Source organism: Sphaeramia orbicularis, chromosome 12 (genome assembly GCF_902148855.1).
Source record: "Sphaeramia orbicularis chromosome 12, fSphaOr1.1, whole genome shotgun sequence".
NCBI lineage: Eukaryota > Metazoa > Chordata > Actinopteri > Kurtiformes > Apogonidae > Sphaeramia > Sphaeramia orbicularis.
Genome location: NC_043968.1, coordinates 1,191,548 through 1,213,981, shown reverse-complemented (window position 1 = coordinate 1,213,981; position 22,434 = coordinate 1,191,548). Strand labels below are relative to the sequence as shown.

General features: G+C 41.5%; 1 protein-coding gene across 1 annotated transcript; it reads left to right on the top strand.

The window, feature by feature from the left end:
- The first annotated feature begins 2,557 nt into the window (after window positions 1–2,557).
- LOC115429963 (NACHT, LRR and PYD domains-containing protein 3-like) lies at window positions 2,558–22,157 on the top strand. Its single transcript, XM_030149810.1, has 7 exons — window positions 2,558–2,832; window positions 4,660–4,731; window positions 5,214–5,396; window positions 20,221–20,349; window positions 20,572–20,618; window positions 20,703–21,102; window positions 22,130–22,157. Exons 3-7 carry the CDS (start codon window positions 5,218–5,220, stop codon window positions 22,155–22,157), a joined length of 783 nt encoding a protein of 260 aa, XP_030005670.1. The 5' UTR covers window positions 2,558–2,832; window positions 4,660–4,731; window positions 5,214–5,217.
- Window positions 22,158–22,434: the final 277 nt, after the last annotated feature.

Below are 22,434 nucleotides of genomic sequence, written 5' to 3'. Positions count from 1 at the left end.
CATTTTGCACTTTTATCGTACTTTTTTCAATTGCACTATTTCTACTTTGTCTCTCTTATATTGTTGCACTGATATGAAGAAGCTCCCCCAATTTCATTGTACAATGTATAATGACAATAAAGAGCATTCTATTCTATTCTATTCTATTCTATTCTATTCTATTCTATTCTATTCTATTCTATTCTATTCTTTAAACTGGAGAGATTTTTTTTTACTGTATGTCCATTTTTGATAAGCTAGAAAAATGTCAAAACCATATACCATACATGGTTGGAATGTAATATTTTAACAAGAAAAATAAAGCAGCACCCCACGTGCACCCCCTCCCCGCCCTTACCTTGAAAATGGTTTGATCCACCCAGCCCCTCCCACCGTTCCCCACTACTCCACCCCTTTTCCACCAAACTGGTTCCATGGCTTGTTCGGAGCCAGTGCCTGACTTAGCACCGGTTCTTTGTGTTTCCACTGTCAAAGCACCGGCCAAACAGGTTCCAGGTCAGCACCAACTTCGACCTGGGCGAAACTGGGGCCAGACTAAGAACCGATGACGCAACCCCAACTACAACCAGCAGATTTTTAGTTTAGTTTTTAGAGACAGCGTTAGACACGACCGGACCCTAGACCAGCTTCTGAACAAGCTGAAGAAGTTTAAGATGGACTACAGGGACCAGAAAGGACAGCTTGGACACAGCGGCCGGCTGAGAAGAACCCCACATTTGGACCTGCTGGACCAGGTTTTAGGACACCAGTGGATCCGACTACCGGTACACTGAACTGGGCCACAGCAGACACGGACTGGAGGCTTTGGATTATGGACGAGTCTGTGGTTCAAACAGCGGAAAACTGTACTGGTAAGTTTTGTTTCTCAAACACATGGTTAATGACTCACAGAAAGTCGATTTTAAAGATTAAAGCGGGCTACAAACATTACGGACGTTAAAACGCCACCTACTGGTATGCTAAGTACAAGCTAACAATACATAATTGTGCTGTCTCTGAAACGCTGTTTCCTCGGTGGGTTCATAAAAGTCAGAACTGAACTGACTAGTTAACTGTGTTCCATTAAACAGAGTTATTGTCCACATTGGGGAGAATATGTCCAATTAATGCACGGTTTCTTTGTTTTGTTCTTTCCAGTTGTTGCCCATGGACAAGGAGGCAGACACAGCAACAGCACCTGGATTTTACTTCCCTTTTGCAAAGTTTTAAAGTATTTTTTTTTTTATTTGAGCCTTTTTTTTTTACTTCAGTGTGAATAAATCCATTTAAAATGCATAAAGTTCATTTTGTCTGTGTTTTCTTTGCCTCACATAAACTTGGGTAACAATACTGCTCTGTGGATCTCACTAATCATCAGTTTACAGACTATCCTTGCATTATGTTTCTACGTATATAACATAGAAACCCACATATTTATGTTTATCACACATGCCATAGGGTGAATATTTGTGTTTTTCTCCTGTGGATTGCTATATAGTCTTAGTAGTATTTATAGAAGACACAAGAGTAAACACATGAGCAGCGCTGGCTTCGGGGTAAGCGTCTCCCGCCTCAGACCACCTGTCTGGTAGATTGACCCTTCAGGACTAGAAACTGGATCAGCGCTCTGTACTCAGTTTAGTCCATTTTTCAGACTCACTGGGGAGTCTGTCTGAACCACAAAGTGTTAGGACTAAACAACTGCAGCAACAAATCTGATCCTACATGTAATCAGCAGATAAGACAATGATGAACATCAGATGTGGTGCATTGAACTATCTGACAGGAAAAAAGTGTGAAGCTCAAAACCTTTAATATCAGCTGATAAAAGTAAAAGTCACTGATGAGTGTTCTGTTAATGTTCAGAAAAAACAAAAGGTTCAGTTCAGATGCTTTTATTTGTCATTTTACACAGTCCATAAAATTGACTTATGTGTGAGTTTGATCTTTAACAGCAGTAATTCCTCCTCATATGTGGCAGACACAGCAGGAGTTTTGGATCTAATCTACAGACATGGATTGAAAATGCACAGACTGAGTGGATGTGTTTGAACAGGATGACGGCGCCCTCTTGTGTTCAGCTGCTGAAGTGTCCATGAAGGAAGACTCACACACAACACATTTAGAAAGAGATGAAAAGAAAATCAACTATTAAAGATAAATCACTGCTTCAGCCGATATAATGACGATCACACGTTTCTGAACAGACCTCCAACTGTTCAGAAGAAAAAAAACAACAAAGATCAGCTGTTTATCAAAGACTGAAAACAACTAAACACATTTAGGAAATGATTGAACAGAATGACTTCAACCTCTGAATCCACAGAATGACAGTTACTGCTGCACAAAACACTGTTTCCTCAAAGACAGAGATTTTACAGCAGACTTTACAGGATTCTTCAATGTTTCCAGCAGTTTTGGAACAAAAGCAACGAGTAAAAAATATGATCAGAATAAAGTCCAATGTGTAAAAATCAAGACGTTTCAGATGACTGGTTCCATGTGATGTTTGGGTGCATCAGTCTGCTAAACTCCTCCCTGAACTCTGCTTCTGTTTCCTTTCACTTTCCTGCTCCTTGGTCTTTGCTCCTTGGTCTTTGCTCCAGGTCTGTGCATCTGAAGGAACAGTTCACCTGTTGAACCCTTTCATGCTCTTTGTTTTCAGGGCTCACTGTGCCTCTGGACTTCAGCTCCACTTTGAACCCTTCAAACCCACCGATCGGTGTGGCTTTAACCCGTTTCCGGTGAACGGGACCGGAGCGGGATCTGTCACCGAGGCCTGTTGGAACTGGGTCCGACTCAGAGGAGCTGGTTCTGGACCGGAACCTCCGTCTGTCTGTGTGTGTGTGTCCGGTAAGAGCTGGTCTCACATGGTCCAACTGAGACAAAGGTTTGGTTCGGAAGGTCCTGGATCTGTTTTTTTTTTTTTTTTTTTCTTAAACTTTATTTCCATAATACCATATACCAATAGAACAGAACATGGCATGGAGAAAACATAATGGTCGAGGTGAGGCACAAAAGAAATTAAATATAAATACATATATAGGTAAGTCAATTAAATACATAAAAGTTAAATAAATAAATAAATAAATGGTCCGTGGATCTGACGAACCGACACCGTTTAAACTGCGTCATAGAACCGGAAGTGGTGGTGGTGGTTTCGAACCTGAACCCGGTCTCACACTTGGACCAAGAGTTCCGATCATGAAATATCAAATAATAACTTTTACAGAATAAACCCAGGTCGCGTGTACACCCCATTCAGAACTCCTAATAGAATCGCGATGCGTTCAAGGTCCGTGGGAACTCCTATAAAAACTGATTTCATGTTTGTCCTGAAACATTAAACATTAAATCTACGACTTCTGACCAATACAAGAAAAGCTCAAACTAAACCAAAAATTCAGTTTATTTCTTTAGTTTTTCATAAATTTGTGTAAAACCTCTCTGTAAAGGAACAGTTCCCATTAAACCCATAAGCAGGAACATGTGATTGTGTTTTTCATAGTGATAATGACTGTACAGGTGAACCCTTCTGCATCCCTGTACATTTACTGCCCTCTGGAGACCCCCCCTACTAACAATGAACATGAAAAATAACTGATATTAACCCTGTCATGCATGAATTATGAGAACCTTAATCAAGATTTTTTTTCCAGATGGTTTTTATTCCTCTTTAGGCATGAAAAAACAAACAAAAAAAATAAAACAAAGAAAAAAAAATGCGATTGAATTTTTTTATGAACCTACTTTTCATAGATTTGCAAAAATGTCCACTTAGCTGGACATCATGTGTTTAATTTTTGAAGCAAAGAAACATGTATTTACTGATATATTGTGTGAAAACTCTGAAATAAAGCCACGTTTAATGCTGGTAATCTGATGTTTTCTCACATTTTAACATACTCTAATACTAGTTACTACTTACTTCATGGAGATAATATGCAACAAAAAACCAAAAAGAGCAATTGATTTACAGTCAAATATGTTATTGCAGATCAGGTTTATCAAGAACAGCACAGTTACAGTAATGGTATCAGTTGCAGTGTATGAGATGATGCATCAGCTGATATGGAACTAAAAGAACCAAATCCATGAATATACAAGAGAACAGCTGCAGAACAGGTATCCACTGGAGTGACCACTATACATGAAAGGGTTCAATCATGCGTCTGTTTTTTCTGTATTAATCTCTCAAACCTCTTCAGTTTGACTCAAAACCAGGAAAAGGTCAATAATTTTCAGAATTTGAACCTGGAGGGTTACAGATGGACTCATCCTGGAGCCAATCACAGTGGGTTTAATGTGTCGTCTGGATGTGATTGGATGATTTTCACTGAGATTCAGATGCTTTTAGGATCCAGAATGAATGTAAAGCAGATGTTGAACCTGCTCCAGAGGTCAGAGGTCACAGAGTTCAGTGGTGTTCAGTTGGTCACACTAACGTTTAGTCTGGTCCACCTGTGGGTTTGACACCAGGACTTAAGGTGAACAGAGTGGGAGGTAAAGCACCACCTGGATGTTCAGGTTCATGGTCAGGTTGATTTCCTCAGGGATGAGAGTTGATTCATCAGTGATTTTCTACGTCTTACATCGACATATGAAGGTCCAAAATGATCCTAAATATATTAGTTTATATTAGTATGATGTTGTGTTTATGTGCATCTCATGTCTTTCCAGGTGAGACTCAGATGTATCCAGGAAACAGCTCAGTGTGACGAACACAAACCCTTTTCTGTTCCACGTCCACAGGTGAGTTTTATCTGTGACTCTTTGAATCCAATCAGGACGCTGTGATCTGAGTCTGTGACAATGAACTGATCTGGAAACACTTTACACATGTTTCTGATGTTTAAATCAGTTTGGATTCATGAAGTTGTTTTTATTGGACTGTGATTACTGTTGACCTTTGACCTTTCACATTCACAGTTTAGACAATTATGATGAACTAGAATCTGATCAGGTGATAAAGAGCTGCTGTTTAGGTCAAATAAACCAACGTCAACGTCTTTCTGACCTTCCTCAGTTGTCGTCTACAGACTAAAGTCAGACACAACAGGACACTAACACTTCCTGTCAAACCTTTCAAAATAAAAGTAGATTGAGCTGCTGTTTCTTTCATATTGGGCTGAATGTGGAACTGAACTCAAATGAGTTTGACAGCCCTGATGTAAAGGATGAATCAGTGTGGATTCAGGTCTGGACTGATGGTTTGTGTTCTGATGTGGATTCAGCAGAATGGATCAGAGTGAAGACAGAGAGGAGGGAGCCCCTCCCTGGAAGACCACCCACAGACCCCCCACAGGACCTGGACCTGGACCCGGACCTGGATCTGGACCCAGCTGTGTGTCCATGAAGAGTGATGACTCCATGGGTCGATTCATAGAGTTTAAACCAGGACGTGTTCCACAGACTCAGTAAGTGAACCTCAGATCTGGTCCAGATTCACCAACAGGGTTTTCAGCTCAGTCAGTCCTAACTTGGCGTTCTATGTCCAAACGAAAGTTAGTCCTGTTGAACCGTCTAGATCACATCGTTTTTATTCTTCAGTTCAATAAAAGACACAACAGGACACTAACACTTCCTGTGAAACCTTTCAAAATAAAAGCTGACACAACATTAACTATGTCATATACCAGGACTTTCTACTGCATCCAGGAGATAAGACCCCACCCAACCGTCTAGTTACCGCCCGCTTTCACTAATCAACACTGACTTGAAAGTTATAACCAAAGCATTCACAACCAGAATAGAAACAGTCACTCCTGCACGTATTCACCAAGATCAGACAGGCTTCATAAAAAACAGACACACCACAGACAATGTCCGCAGACTTTTCAATCTTATCAACATATCACAACAAACCCAACAAAAATCTATCATCATGTCCCTTGACGCAGAAAAAGCTTTTGATAAAGTAAATTTGTTCTTTTTATTCAACACTCTCCATAAATTTGGGTTTGGAGAGTCGTTCATACACTGGATGAAGACACTATATTCTTCACCCAGGGCCACAGTGACTACTAACAGAATCACTTCACACAGTTTCACACTGCACTGGTGGATCAGACAGGGATGCCCACTCTCACCCCTCCTCTTCGCTATTTTCATTGAACCCCTCGCAGCAGCAATACGTCAAAACAGCATCATTCAAGGAATACAGCTCATGGACACGCAACACAAAATCAGCTTGTATGCTGATCATTTACTACTGTACTTACAGAATCCACATGCATCCCTCCAAGAAACCTTCAGTATCATCAATACATTCTCAGAAATCTCCCATTATACTATTAACCGGAAAAAATCAATAATTTTACCCCTTTCTGATGACACCTGGGATTCTGGAACTCAGGATTCTTCACTCCCCATTAGGGATGTAATGATATGAAAATTTCATATCACGGTTATTGTCACCAAAATGATCATGGTTATCATTATTATCGCGGTATTGTTGAAATGTGCTCAAAATGTTCAGAAAATACTTATACACACACTGAAATAATATTACCAAGTTGAATTTTTGAAAAAAAAAAAACAACTAATAATGTAACATGCACAATGTACTTTCTGTTTCAGAAACATTCAAATAATAACAAACATACAAATGTGCATTAAAGCTGGGACCTTATGGACACAAGAGATATCTGCACCAGGGGTGGAACTAAGAGGATCTGATCAATATCAATGCCATTATCAGTTCTGATTATCAGTCCAATTCCTTATCAAGTCTCCTATTGATTCCTGAGGTGTTTTTGGGTGTGAAAAAAAGTAGCTGGACAGGTCAGAGTGGAGTTTGTTTGAACATTTTTCAGATCAAATCATTCCCAGTGTCACACATATCCACTATTGTACACACAAACAGAAAGTGAAACACAGTCAGATTTAACTGAACAATGAACGAATGTAAATATTCTGAAAGAATGAGCATTTTAAAACATGTTAGGCGGATCTGATCCAGACTGGTCAGTGGTTCAGTCCTGGTGGGAGACAGACCAGTCACAACAGTGTCCTCTGGTTCAGTTCCTCTGGAGGTCAGTCAGTGGATTTCCTGTTGAATGTCCTTCAGTTCATAAAGCCTCCTCTGCTTTGGCTTTCACACACATCATGTGTCTTTGTACAGTTGAAGCTCACTCATTTGGGCTCATTTGAACTGACAGGAGTTTGTCCTGAGTATCTATATTCAGATGGTTTCAATGTTGGGTGAGGATCTGAATCAGTGGGGGCCGGGGAGGGGTTAACACTAGTGCGGACCGGGTCTGTGCGCTCGTGCTCCGATGGACCGGGTCTGTGCGGGAGCCCCTATCCCCGAATCTCTGCAGCTCTGTCCGTGCAGGTGCCTTCACCATGTTTTCAGAGGCCAAACATTACAAACTGCACACACACGCCTGGAGTGCTGCTGCTTCTTCAGGAAATGAACAGTACCGTGAGTTTTCTAGGTGCAGTAATCGAACAAGGTTATCATAATAATTAGAATTTAAACTGTAATATTAACCGTCGGAAATTTTACCACGGTTTATCATTATACCGGTTATTGTTACATCCCTACTCCCCCTACAAACTGGCAACATTAAATATCTGGGCATTAATATTTCCTCCAGACTGTCAGAGCTTTTTAATCTCAATTACACTCCCCTCCTGAAAAAACTGAAGATGACTAAAAACGCTGGACAAAACTCCCACTCCCACTCATCGGAAGAATTGTGGCAGTAAAACTGAAAACCTTACCCCAGATGAACTACCTCTTCTCTGTGATCCCCACCACTCCCACAGACAATGGGCTCAGAACACTTAACACACTAACAACACAATTCTATTGGAAAAATAAAAAACCCAGAATTTCACTGTCAACTCTGCAAAACAAAAACACACTCGGTGGACTCGAGGCACCAAACTGCCTACACTATTTCCTTGCCAGTCAACTCCAGTATTTAGCTAAATGTATTCACAAACAGAACCACAGTTCCCCTTGGCTCCAACTAGAACAGCATCAGTGTGAAAACATCTCCATTGCAGATCTCCCCTTCCTCCCACAATCTATTAGTAAATCTAACATCTGTAAAACTAACACTATCTCCACAACCTAGACAGCCTGGTGGAAAATAAACCGAATCACAAAGTCCTCACTAGCACCAAATAAGTTCAGCCCACTCTGGCACAATCCTACTTTCACTCTCCAAAATGAACCCATTCACTTCTCCACATGGGAAACAAAAGCAATCACACACCTCCACCCCTTATTTCACAACAATCAATTCATGCCATTCAACACAGTTCTTCAGACCTACGGGGTTGGGACAGATCAGTTTCTTCAATATCAACAGCTTCAACTAAGAATTAAAGAAAAAGTTAACTTAAGCATAACACACTACAGCACAGGTGTCAAACAAGGTCAAAGGTCAAGGTAAACTTTATTATCCCCGAGGGGCAATTTGTTCTACAGCCAGCAGTTTCATACAGACAACAAAACAGCAATAAATACAATAAATAATCCATTAAAAACAATAGCACCAACATTACAAAGAATTATTCAGCAGAACAATGGCTGCTGGAACCAAAGAATTCCTCATCCTATTGGTCCTACATTTAGGAACACTGTATCTGCGACCTGATGGAAGCAACCTGAACTCATCATAAAGGGGATGACTGGGATCATCCAGGACTGACTGAGCCTTCTTCAGAGTCCGCCTCTGGTCCAACACAGTCAGATCAGTGAGTGTGGTGCCAGCAATTCTGCTGCACACTTTAGTGATGCCCTGCAACCTGTTCCTATTTTTAAGAGTAAGCAGCCCACACCAGCTGATAAAAGAAAAGGTCAACACAGACTCAAAAAAACAAGAATAAAACATTTTCATAAAAGTGTTATCCACTTTGAAACTGCAAAGTTTATGGTAAAAATACATCCTCTGATGAGCCTTTTTACATACAGCATCCACCTGAGATTCAAAAGTTAGCCTGTGGTCCAGCACCATTCTGAGATATTTCTCCTGCTGAACCACCTCAACAGCCTGTCCATTAATGATGACAGGAGAGAAGACAATCATCTCTTTGGTTTTAGACGCATTCACATTTAAAAAGGACGTGCTACACCAGTCCGTGAATTCAGACCCTACAGGGCCATGATCAGGGTCATCATCCCTGAGAAGAGACACAATCACTGAGTTGTCTGCAAACTTGAGGACATGCCACCCCGGGTACTGAGTTTGGCACTCATTGGTGTACAACACAAATAAAAGAGGGGAGAGGACGCATCCCTGTGGCGACCCAGTGGAAGATAAAAGAACATTCGATAAAACACTGTTTACTCTCACACGTTGCGACCTCTCAGATGAAAAGTCCATCAACCAAGATATGAAGCCGGGCTCCATGCTGTGGATGCTCTTCAGTCTTTCTGCTAAAATATGTGGTTGGATGCAATTAAAAGCTGAGGAGAAGTCAATAAAAACTAGGCGCACAAAAGTCTTTGCACCTTCCAGATGTGTCAGGATCAGATGAGGCAGGGTACCTGTGGCATCATCAACCCCCCTGCCAGACCTATAAGCAAACTGAAATGGATCCAGATTGGCCTGAACAGCATTTAAAAGCTCCCCCTTCACAATTTTCTCAAATGTTTTCATCACCAAAGAAGTGAGAGCCACAGGTCTGTAATCATTAAGAGCTTTAGGACAGCTCATTTTTGGCACAGGAACAATAATAGAATCCTTCCAAACACAAGGAACCTTTTTCAGTTGGAGAGACAACCTGAAAATAAAAGTGAGGCCCGGGGGCCAAAACCAGCCCGCCAAAGGGTTCAATCTGGCCCCTGGGATGAATTTGTGAAATGCAGAAATTACACTGAAGATATTAACAATCAAGGATATTAAAATAATTTTAGGTCAGTTCAATCTAAAGTGGGTCAGACCAGTAAAATACTATCACAATAACCTATAAATAATCAAAACTGTAATTTTTCCCCTTTGTTTTAGTGTAAAAAAAAAAAGTAAAATTACACAAGAATATTTACAGACTAGCATTTAAAAAAAAACAAAACGTGAATAACCTGAAATCTCTTAAGAGAAGTATGTGGAATTTTAAAAATATTCTGCCTGTTATTTAATGTTTTGTGTATTTGTAGATCCACTGTGATCTGTGTTACATCCCGGGCTAGGGGTTTACCAGGCCGAACATAATGTGCTCACACTTTTGTCCCCTCCCAGCTCCCAAGCACACGTCAGTCAAAAACTAAAGTTCACAAGATTTATTTTTTGTACAACTAAAGAGAGGAGGGTTCGGCTAAAAAAACAAAAAATCTCTTCTTCACTGTTCAAAACTAAATTACCTAATCCAAAATAAATTCAAGAAATAAAATACAGAAAACTAATCTAAACTCCCTAACCAAAAACAGGAGAAAAGGTGAAAATAAAAAAAAGGCCGACCTCTCCTACCAGAAAAAGGATCAATTTACAAAAACTCTATTTACCACTGTATACAAACGAAGGATCACACGAAAGCACGAAGACTGACGATCACACACAGGAACACACGGTTGGAAGCTGGCAGGAGGCAAGAGAGAGAGCGAACAGCTGGATCCAGGGCCATTTAAAGGGGCCGGGCAATCACCCTTCACCAGTCAGCTTCCTGCAAAACAAACAGACACAAAAAAGGCACAGCACACCTACAGGATGGGGGAGAACACACACACTAAACAGAAACATATATACATATATACACGTAAATAAACAAATTATGACTCAGGGTCATAACATCTGTAAGTTGTGATTCACATGTATAAATGATAAACTGAGGCGTAATATTGTTAAAATTGCACTTATTTTTCTTAAGAATTTACAGGTTGTTTATATTTGTTCATGTTATGTTCGAGTACAATCCGTAGATGTAAACATTTTCATCATGGAATTTTACTTTTTTTCCACTCAAAAGTTCTTATTATTCTATTATTTATATTATTTTATTGGTCCAGCCCACTTTATTTCTTATTAGGCTTAATGTGGCCCCTGAACTAAAATGAGTTTGACACCCCTGCACTACAGCCATCCCAGTTAACTGAAGAACTCTTCCAAATCAGTAGTCCTAAGAAACTCACATTCAAACTGTATTCACTCATTTCCACCTTAAATAGTACAGTAATGCTCCCAACAGTCAAGTGGGAAAACGATCTGGCCTTCTCTCCCAACCCCGATTTCTGGGAACAAATCTGTAAAAACACTTTCTCCATGACCACTAACATCAACCTACAGCTGATACAATATAAAACCATTCACAGAACTCGCATCACTCAAAACAAAATGTTTCAAATGGGACTGGCCGACTCAGATATCTGTTCACATTGCACATCAGGGAGCACAGACGATTACTTCCATGCCATCTGGCTTTGCCAACCAGTCCACACCCTGTGGATAAAGGTCACTGAAACACTATCCACCATCCTGAGTTCCACAATCCCAGCATCAGCACCACTCTGTCTTCTTGGAGACACATCCAATGTACACCTCCCATCCAGATTCAAAAACCCAGTACTCATTTCTCTAGCTGTCACCAAAAACAGTAATCCTCCAAAACTGGAAATCCAAGAATTCATGTCATATCACTGACTGGACCAAACTCACTGCTGAATATATTTCAATGGAAAAGAAGAATGCTCTCCAGAAGAAGCAGATGTCAACCTTTGACAACAACTGGAACCCATTCATAACTTTTAGAAAACAAACAGCTGAAAACTGCATGTATCATCAGAACAGAACACACATACCCTTGCCCCCCCCTCCCCCCAAATACCAACTTTTCTATCTTAGCATCCACACCTCACTCACATTGATCATCAACATAATTACACACACACACACACACACACACACACACACACACACACACACACTTACAACAATACAATAAATCTGATCAACATGATTATCTCAACCACTGAGTTTGTCTGTCCATTTATCTAGTCTTATGTCTGTTCTGTCCCACTGTCGTGTGTCAATCTGTCCCTTTGTTCAGTCTTGTCCCTGTGCACTTTTGTTTACATGAACCCCTCCCTCTATGAACATGTGAACTAGCAAGGAATGGATGACAACATGAGTGTAAACGTGAAATTGTTACTGGTCACTTGTTAAGCACAAGCTGCAATTAAAAAATAAAGATGTCCCTCAAAGAAGGAGGGATGGTGGTGAGTAAAAAAAAAAACAAAAAAAACTATGTCATATACCAGGACTTTCTACTGCATCCAGGAGAATGATGGTAATATGTTCTGTAAGTTTAAGATCCATTTATTATTATTATTATTATTATTATTATTATTATTATTATTATATCCCTGAAATGGAGTTTCAGGGATATAATGTTTTTACTCCAAACACCTCCACTGTCAGATCCCTTTGGTGTTTTGTCGATAACTAGGACAGATTTGGTTGGATTTCTTCTCCTTGATAACCAACACAGTGGACCCCTAGTGGAAGAACCCTATGGAGTTCAGCTTCTATGAGTATTATAAGTCATCTACATGGGGGCACTTTAGTTGAAAATCAGTTTTTTGGACATAAATCAGCAGTAATAGGCCAATTGAGATCAAAAGTGGTTTATATTGATGTTCTTCCAAATGTCCATGTTCTGTCTACCATCCAGAGTTCATATGGGCTCATTTTCATTCACTAGGTGGAGTTTTGTGGGAAAAATGGGTTCTCTGACCATTATTCTGACACTATCAGGTCCAAGTAGCTCAAATTGAGTTCATATGGATTGTCTAACACTTATCTTTCTTCATGCCACTACCTTGAGTTTATATGATGTCATATTTTGCATGGGTGATAGGATTCCAGCAGGATATATATCATGTATGCAAAAAGACTGGAGCCAGTCCAATATCAAGGGCTTCGACCTGGGCTTTGATCAGTGAGTTACCGTGGAGACAATGTGTTTAATCACAGGTCGGGTTGTGGGTCTAATGTACGCGGGTACAGGCAGGTTCAGAAAAGTGGACCTGTGTAGGACTCTGGCATGTGTCACAACATGTTACCAGGAGCGACAGCCACCACATCATACATCTCGTCTTCGATGAATGATAGTGTTGTCGAACATAAAATTTGTGTCTGTTGGTTTTTATCAGAACATGTTTTGGCATTCACTGTGTCCCAGCCCATTGTGAACATCTGCACAAAATTAGCAGAAGACTAAACTGTGCTTTGTCATGGGTCACTCTCCCGACAGGCATCCAGTTGTTTTATTAGACATGGCATCGCACCCCAGTTGAAGAAACAGGGGGCAGATAAGCTGCACAACTGCCCCTTCTAATGAAATACTGATGAAGCCACATGAAGCTGGTCTGACACATTTAAAAATGTGTTAATTTAGTTCAAAGTGATTCTAGATCTAGAGTTAGTTGTCCAATGTAAATTAAACAGAGGTGAAAAACTAAGATTATATGTATGAATGTTGTTTTGGCCCCTCCCTCTTTTATATGGGGCAGTGAAGGCCAAACCAAGCCTTATTCCATCAGCGTCTAAAGCTCAGCTCATCCTTCCTAATGCAGATCCACTGGTGGATTCAGGAGCACAATGACACTGGATTTGAACAATACTCAAACCAGTAGGTTCCATCTGAAATTGCATGAAAAGGCACTTTAGGTGCTATAATATTCAGAATTTTCTTGGGGGAGGGTCCCCTGAACCCCCCTTTCCATGCTGTATATTCAGTGTGAGTTGGGTGGGTGAGGGGCCATCAGACCTTATTGCTCAGGGGCGGAGCCGTCGGGATGACGTAGGCAACGTAGGCAGCTGCCTAGGGCCCCCTAGCTGAAGAGGGCCCCCGATGGCCGCATGGTCATTAATCTGTACAACTTCTTAAAAACCATCCATTGTAAACAAACCACCACAGTGAGGCAGCGCTAACCCTCTCCTGTACTGTTTTGTGACTGGGGCCCCCTAAACTAGAGGGATTCCCCCTATGCAATGACAAAGGCTGTGAGGGTCATGGGGAAGTGACATGACACCTGCCCTCGCGCACCCCCCATCACACCCCCCACTCTCTGTCAGTGGAACAAATGGTCTGTCCACACTGAGCACGGCGGCGGCCATTTTAAAAGAACAGCAATGATGAAGCTCCTGCCCTGCAGGGTTTGAAAAAAGATTAAAAAAGAAAGAAGAAGCGGAAAAACACCAACGACACAGTGGTAAGTATTAAGTAAAGCATTGTTTTCTCCAAATAGGCTACAACTGTGTGATATGTTTGAAAGTGTGTGAACAAAAGCCCTCACATCAGTGACCAAACACACAGATAGATGTTAGCATGAGAGGGAGAGGATTCAGTTCAACAACTAATCATATACACACAACACAACTGTGTTCTGTTGGAAGAATTTAAGAAGAGAATAAGCACAACTTCTCCATCGCCCTTTTCTACTGTTGTACAGCGTTCCAAAACTTCTTTGGAGATAAATAATTTGAATGTGGAGGACCGAAGTACGACAGCATTAAAAGTATTTAGTCCTGAAAAGCCAAAGCTAAGCCTACTGAAGTGTTTTCACTTACTCTGGACGGTTGTCTGCCCCCTGCTGCCGTCACCCACACAACTTTATTCCAAACTAAATTGTCTGCTCCTATGAATCCCATCCAGTTTGGACAAATAATCCATCCAGTTCAATGGACATTTTCGGTTAGCTAGCAATTTCCGTTGGTGATCTGTCCATCCCATTAGGAGTCAAATGTCCCTTTTCCATTGCGTTTGTCCGTCTCATCAGTCCGTCTGTTCCTTGTGTGTCAGCTGGTTTAGGCACAGAAGAGGACTAGAGTAGGACTGCAGCTAAAGTTTGTATTTTCAGTCCAACATTTGTTAGAGTCCCTCACATCAGCTCTGAGCCCTCACTGCGGAACTGAGTTCTGTTCACGTTCAAGGAGGCACATATAAACAATACATGAGGCATTCAGGAACAATTAGAATAATTAGGAAATCACAACACTTTTCAAAATCGTCAAATATTCAGAATATTCAAATACAACATCAGAACAATGAATGGCGGTGTCTGTGAACCATGTCTGTGAACCATGTAATCACAATCCTACATTTGAAACTCTGTAATTATCTATATTTCCCACACTTGCCCATCAACACATCACAACACTTTGCACCATGTGCTCAGGTAGTTTTGCCGATGAGGTCTGATGTTACATTTTGGTGCATTATGGGAAGTTAAGTTCTTCTCCTGCAAAGTTACTATCAAATCCTCCGCACTTTAATCATATACTTCTAGAATAAGGACAAAAATAAGCCCACTCACCAAATGCCTTTTTTTTTTTCTTTTTTAGTTGCTTTGCTTGAATTTCTGTCAGCACCAATTGATAGTGACAATTTGTGTCATTCCCATCAACAATGCCAAATTGAAGACACTGTGTCCTTTACTACACTCTAGTGGATACTCTGTGTTGCGTAATACAGAGTAATTCATGACTCATTAAATGCACCAGAAAACAGGAAATCGCATCTAGATTTCATTTTTCTTCTTCGGTGATTCGACCACCACATCTTCGCATATTAGGGGCCTCACTTTACTTTCTTGCCTAGGGCCCCCAGATATCTTGAAACGGCCCTGCTCAGGGGTCTATGATTTCTTCATTTGCTCCTATACAGATCTGTGAATTCCTGGATGTAGACCCACTAATGACCCATTCCACATGACCTGACCGGAAGAAACATTTTCAGGCCTGAGATTTTTTTTTCTGTCACCCCTGATTTTAACACCAGGAGGTGTGTTTTTTCCAAATGGTTGGGGGACCTTCTGTTGAAAATTAAGTTTTTTGTGTTTGTTTGTTTTTTTTACATTATTAAGGTAATAGTCGGCCAATCAAGGTCAAACTTGGTTCATATTGATCGTCCAACAAATATCTAATATCTTTTCTGACATTATTCAGGCTGGACATCCTTAGTGTGAACGTGTTAACTCTCCCCCTTTAGCACCGACATCGGTGACCCCTAGGGGAAGAACACTGCTGATTTGGGGAGTTCCATGAATATTATCACTTGTCCAAATGGGGACGCTTCTGTTGAAAAATCAGTTCTTTTGGGACATTATTAATAGATTTAATAGGAAAATCAAGCTCAAATTTGGTTCATTGTATTTGTATTTGAGGTTGGAATTTAATGTATTTAAATTATGGCTGGGCAAGTTAACGTGTTATTACCACGTTAATGCATTCATTAAATAATGCCGACAATTTTTTTTTAATCTCCTGTTAAAGCTCTACCTACCGATGTGGCATTTCTCACAGCACTTAGTAAAAGTTTGAACATGAACAACCCGCCTCCCTCCAAAGCCCCGCCCCCTTCCCTCTGCCTGAGCTCTGAGGCTCCTCCTCCTCTCATCTGATAAGTGATGGAAACGGAGGAGGAAGCCGAGGTGGAGGTCCGGTCCGTTTTGGCGTGTCCGCGGACCCCTCCCTCAGTAATCAGATGCATCATCCACCTGCCGCGGGCCCGCGGCTCCTGTTCCATCAGTAGACCTGTTCCATCAGTAGACCTGTTCCATCAGTAGACCTGGTCTGTGCAGTACTGGGCCAGGGTCTTCACTGCAGTGCCCAGGGGATGGGCGCGCGCACTGTGAACGCGCGGCCTCCGCGAATTTTCTGTGGACATTTGAAGTTTCATAGTCCATACAGTTATCATTCTACATCATCTTACATTATGTGACACCATGTACATGCACCTGTATGAGTCCCACCGTCATAAAAGCTGAGCTTTATGCAGACCTGTTCAGTCCAGTACAGCTGACTTCCAGACTTTTATCTCCATCCTTCATACATCAGACTCCTGTTTGTGCCCCTCAGTTGTTGTTTCTGTTCATAAATCCGTTTAATCCCTTCCACATGTGCATGTCAGTTCTATCCAAACACATCCTAGACAGTAGACTGTGGTCAGTGACAGGAGGAGCAGCGTCAGTGAAGCGTCAGATTCAGAGGTACACATATCGGATGTGAGACGGCGATAGTGGATCGGATGCTGGACGGCCGTGATGGATGATTGACAGGAGGCTCAGTCAAGTTCGGCCAATTATTTTATTCGGACCGACTAAAATGATTGGTCAGACTTTTATCAGAAATATATGAGAATTAAACATTTTTGAGTTTCAATACCTGGTGGATTTCTTTTACATTTTAGTTTGACACACACTTATTAGGAGCATTTTAAGATGACAAAAGAAAAGTGTAAAAATGCCACATCATACGGTATAGCTTTAATGCCGTTCTGCCTTTCAAGCAAGTCTTAGTTCATTTATACATACGGACTCTTATTTTGAAACTCATGCTTTTATTTTGGTGCTCCACACGTACTGTAGAACCAAGCACCGGTGCCGGATTAGCTGAGAGGAGAAAAGAGTGAACTTTCCAAGTAATGCTGAATCAAACTGTGTGTAACTCCTGCAGTTCAACGCCTGTATGTATCACTCATTCTGTTGTTTGCTAAATAATTTCACATGCAAACGTGCCGTTAGAAACATGTTTATGACGTTATTTTGGATGTGTTTATTACAATGTGTTATTAACATGTTTAAGCTAATTCGTTTATGCTAGCAGTCACAGATGGGTTGCTAATTCTTTATGCAGGCTCATGTTAAGTTTATGTAAATTCATTGGTTGTGTTTAATATGCCAGCCTTTGAACTAACCTTTACTTATTTACCTTGTGACTGTTGTATTAGCAGTCAATTTAAGTTTATAATAATTACATCTATGCATTCTCTGTGTGCGTGCGCGCTGGGTGCGACTTGTCAAAAACACAGAGGGGCTTTTTGTTTTGTTTTTTTGTGGGGGGGATACGTGGGGGTTGGTCCATAACTAACGTAATAACTAACGCTGGCGTGAAACGAAAGTGAAACTTTACATCCTTTCAACTCCTCTCCAACTCCCGGGTTCTATTCCTCTGTTATACAGTGTGTGTGTGTGTGTGTGTGTGTGTGTGTGTGTGTGTGTGTGTGTGTGTGAGAGCGAGAGCCAGAGCTAGTGCCAGTGTTTCAGAACTACCGTAGTTCACAGGCGGCAAACAACGTTCGTCTTCTCTTTCCTCGTTGTTGTCTTTCACCTGAACCCGTACTGATCCCAAACTGGACTGTACTGATGGTGGAAGGTCTTCAGTCTCCTCCCTTCAGGTTGACATCATATTTGTTGTTGTTTTTTTTTACCTTATGGCAGCAGCTATTTCATATTTGGGTGCACTAGTTCCATTTGTCCGTGTGGAACTTGCGCGGAATTAAAGTTCTGCATCGAACGATGTCTTCCGTTCCTATTTCTTTTTCTCATCATACTGTGCCGCTGTGTACGTGTACCGTTACAGGCCTATCAAGTATGTACATTAAAGCTGCAAACTTCAAAGAGGATATATCTTGCATTGTCAATTCAGAGTTTAGCTCGCTGTCTAGTTCAGACTAAGTACAGACGTCTTAGGGAGGACAGTACAATTCTAACTCCTATTCTTCTGCTTGTGTGCGTGCAGCATTAGCTCAGCAGATAGACAACAGGTTTCCCAAGAAAAGCCGGACGCCCAAAACTTCTGTCCAAATCTTTTACTGTAGACTCACTGTAAAACTGCAACATACAAACAAAATATGTCTCAGTTCTGTTCAGTAGTACATTTACATGGCATTATACATTTAAATGAATGGGAAACAATCGCTAGCTTGATGCTAACTTGAATGGGAAAATCCATAGACACGCGAACGATTAGCATTTACAGATTAATTTAAGATTTACAACGTCTTTTTATCCAGCAACAAAGGTTCCCATCAGAGATATTTGATACTATTCATTCTGACAACAAGTGAACAGAAAATACTCACAGGCAAACGTTTTTAGGGCCATACAAACAGAGTGAAAGAAACGTGTCTGTTGGTTCCTTCTTACGTCCGAACTGGCTACGGTAACACCGAAAGGACAAAACATACGTTAGTGCAACTTATTCCGGCCACTAGAGGGCCCCCTTTGCTTCCTTTTAACAACTGAACATCACATATTATTGGTCTTATCAGTATTAGTACTGCTTAGTGGGCTTAAGACTCCTGCCAATCACTCACAAGCGGAAATAAACTGGTGTGGACATAAACACGGAGAAAAGTAGCGGTCTGTTCCATGGACATTTTCATTTTAAATGTCTTCAGATGGTGGGGGTGAGAAGGACACAGTTGTTTGGAAGCACTGCAATGTGGAATTATTTTTATCACCGGAGTACTTCGAGTCTGAAATATCACTTAAAGGCAAAAGGCAATACACACTGTTGATGCTGCCCCCCCCCCCCCCCAATACAACTATGCGATTAACCGCAGAAATCCACGTAACTGATTGCCATTAAAAATTTTAATTGCTGCCCAGCACTAATTTAAATACCTTTCTGCAGTATTTATATCTGTATTTTGAGGTTTTTAAATTGAGACAGTACTTGTATTTGAATACTCTGTCAAACTATTTGAAAACAACTCAAATACTTTTCAAATACTTTATAAATACTTTGACAGTATTGAACAGATGACAGATTCAGTAGATATTGTTTGCTAGCCACACTGAGCAGATCCTCACAGATGAGGTAGTTGGGCTCTTAATCCTTGTCCAAACAATAGTTCATATTTCAGGTGCAGGGCAGTTGAGATACAAAACATGTTGGGCTGATGTGAATCATGAAATCCTGATGTGTCTTCCTTTACCTGGTGTCTTCTGCCAGTTTGTTTGAAGAGGTGCATTCTGGGATAATAAGGATTATCTCATGTTTGATAATGTTCTGAAAATATCAAAGGAACAGTTATGGGTATTTCTATACAATGTCACATTTCATATTAAATCTCTCCACAGTCTGCTTTCTGAATAATAATGAAGTTGGTATCTTTTGCACATTGTGTTGTTTATTTGCTTTATTATAGAACAGAGGATTGGGGGGATTCTGGGGATATACCCTCGCTGTCGGCCCCTGACAGCATAAGCCTCGTTATTAGTGTTGTTTCAGTTTAAACTGAAATAACCCTGACATGTACTGTGTTATAGGCTGGTATTGTGTGTATTAAAATATTAACCTCATGTAAAACAGGCCATTGAAGCTGTAGATTAATGTAACATTAAATTATCCAACATGAATTTATGTTACTGATATAAAACTACACTGTCACAGAAAGTTAGATTTCACTGTGTTCTGTTTAATTCTGTAACACAATGTACAACATCAACCAGATTAATGTCAGAGTTCAGCACTAAAACCACTGTACCATCAATGTTCACAGAGCTGGACCTGGACCTGGACCTGGACCTGGACCTGGACCGGAACCTGGACCCAGCTGTGTGTCCATGAAGAGTGATGCCTCCATGATTGAACCCATAAGTTTTAAAACAGGACGTGTTCCACAGACTCAGTAAGTGAACCTCAGATCTGATCTAGATCCACCAACAGGGTTTTCAGCTCAGTCAGTCCAAACTTGGCGTTCTATGTCCAAACTAAAGTTAGTCCTGTTGAACCATTGGCATCACATCGTTTTTATTCTTCAGTTCAATAAAAGACACAACAGGACACTAACACTTCCTGTGAAACCTTTCAAAATGAAAGCTGACACAACATTAACCCTGTCACATACCAGGACTTTGAAGATGAAGCAGGAGGAGCTGGCTGAGTGTCTGCACTGCAGTAAGACCATTCTGTCCAGATTGAACAGATGAAAATACTTGGGTTTACTGTGAGACTGATGGTTTTATTTGTGTCTTCATTCAGGAAGTCAGTATGGAGTTCAGCATGAGCTGAAACGTAACCTGCAGCAGAAGTTTGAGTGTGTGTTTGAGGGCATTGCTAAAGCAGGAAACCCCAAAACCCTCCTGAACCAGATCTACACAGAGCTCTACATCACAGAGGGAGGGGCTACAGAGGTCAACCAGGACCATGAGGTCAGACAGATTGAAACAGCATCCAGGAACCCACACAGACCACCAACAACCATCACATGTGAAGACATCTTTAAAACACCAGCTGACAGAGATCGACCAATCAGAACGGTGCTGACAAAGGGCGTGGCCGGCATCGGGAAAACAGTCTTAACACAGAAGTTCAGTCTGGACTGGGCTGAAGACAAAGCCAACCAGGACATCCACTTCATATTTCCATTCACCTTCAGAGAGCTGAATGTGCTGAAACAGAAGAAGTTCAGCTTGGTGGAACTGGTTCATCACTTCTTCACTGAAACCACAGAAGCAGGAATCTGGATCTTTGAAGACCTTCAGGTGGTGTTCATCTTAGACGGTCTGGATGAGTGTCGACCTCCTCTGGACTTCAACAACACTCAGATCCTGACTGATGTGACAGAGTCCAGCTCAGTGGATGTGCTGCTGATGAACCTCATCAGGGGGAACCTGCTTCCCTCTGCTCGCCTCTGGATAACCACACGACCTGCAGCAGCCAATCAGATCCCTGCTCAGTGGGTGGACATGGTGACAGAGGTCAGAGGGTTCACTGACCCACAGAAGGAGGAGTACTTCAGGAAGAGGTTCACAGATGAAGAACAGACCAACACAATCATCTCCCACATCAAGACGACACGAAGCGTCCGCATCATGTGTCACATCCCAGTCTTCTGCTGGATCACTGCTAGAGTTCTGGAGGACGTGTTGAAGAGCACAGACAGAAGACAACTGCCCAAGACCCTGACTGAGATGTACATCCACTTCCTGGTGGTTCAGGCCAAAGTCAAGAACATCAAATATGATGGAAGATCTGAGACAGAGCCACACTGGAGTCCAGAGACCATGAAGATGATGGAGTCTCTGGGAAAACTGGCCTTTGAGCAACTGAAGAAAGGAAACCTGATCTTCTATGAATCAGACCTGACAGAGTGTGGCATCGATATGAGCTCAGCCTCAGTGTACTCAGGAGTGTTCACAGAGGTCTTTAGAGAGGAGAGGGGACTGTACCAGGACAAGAGGTTCTGCTTCATCCATCTGAGTGTCCAGGAGTTTGTGGCTGCTCTTCATGTCCATCAGACCTTCATCAACACTGGAGTCAATCTGCTGTCAGAAGAACAAACCACATCCCAGAGGTCTGGCTCTGCAGAGACCCAGTTCTACCAGACCGCTGTGGACCAGGCCTTACAGAGTCCAAATGGACACCTGGACCTGTTCCTGCGCTTCCTCCTGGGTCTATCACTGCAGACCAATCACAGACTCCTACAAGGTCTGATGAAACAGACAGGAAGCAGCTCAAAGACCAATCAGAAGACAGCTGAGTACATCAAGAAGAAGATCAATGAGAAACTGTCTGCAGAGAAAAGCATCAACCTGTTCCACTGTCTGAATGAACTGGAGGATCGATCTCTGGTGGATCAGATCCAACGGTACCTGACAGATGAAGATCTCAGCAGAGTGCATCTGTCTCCTGCTCAGTGGTCAGCTCTGGTCTTCATCTTACTGTCATCAGATAAAGATCTGGATGAGTTTGACCTGAACAAATACTCTCC

What these genes read in the sequence shown, in the direction of transcription:
- LOC115429963 (XM_030149810.1), top strand. Translation starts at nt 5,218, where the DNA reads ATGGATCAGAGTGAAGACAGAGAGGAGGGAGCCCCTCCCTGGAAGACC. An exon ending in GGACGTGTTCCACAGACTCA is followed by an intron (nt 5,397 to 20,220) that starts GTAAGTGAACCT and finishes CAATGTTCACAG; the next exon opens with AGCTGGACCTGGACCTGGAC. An exon ending in TTTCCATTCACCTTCAGAGA is followed by an intron (nt 21,103 to 22,129) that starts GCTGAATGTGCT and finishes CTATCACTGCAG; the next exon opens with ACCAATCACAGACTCCTACA.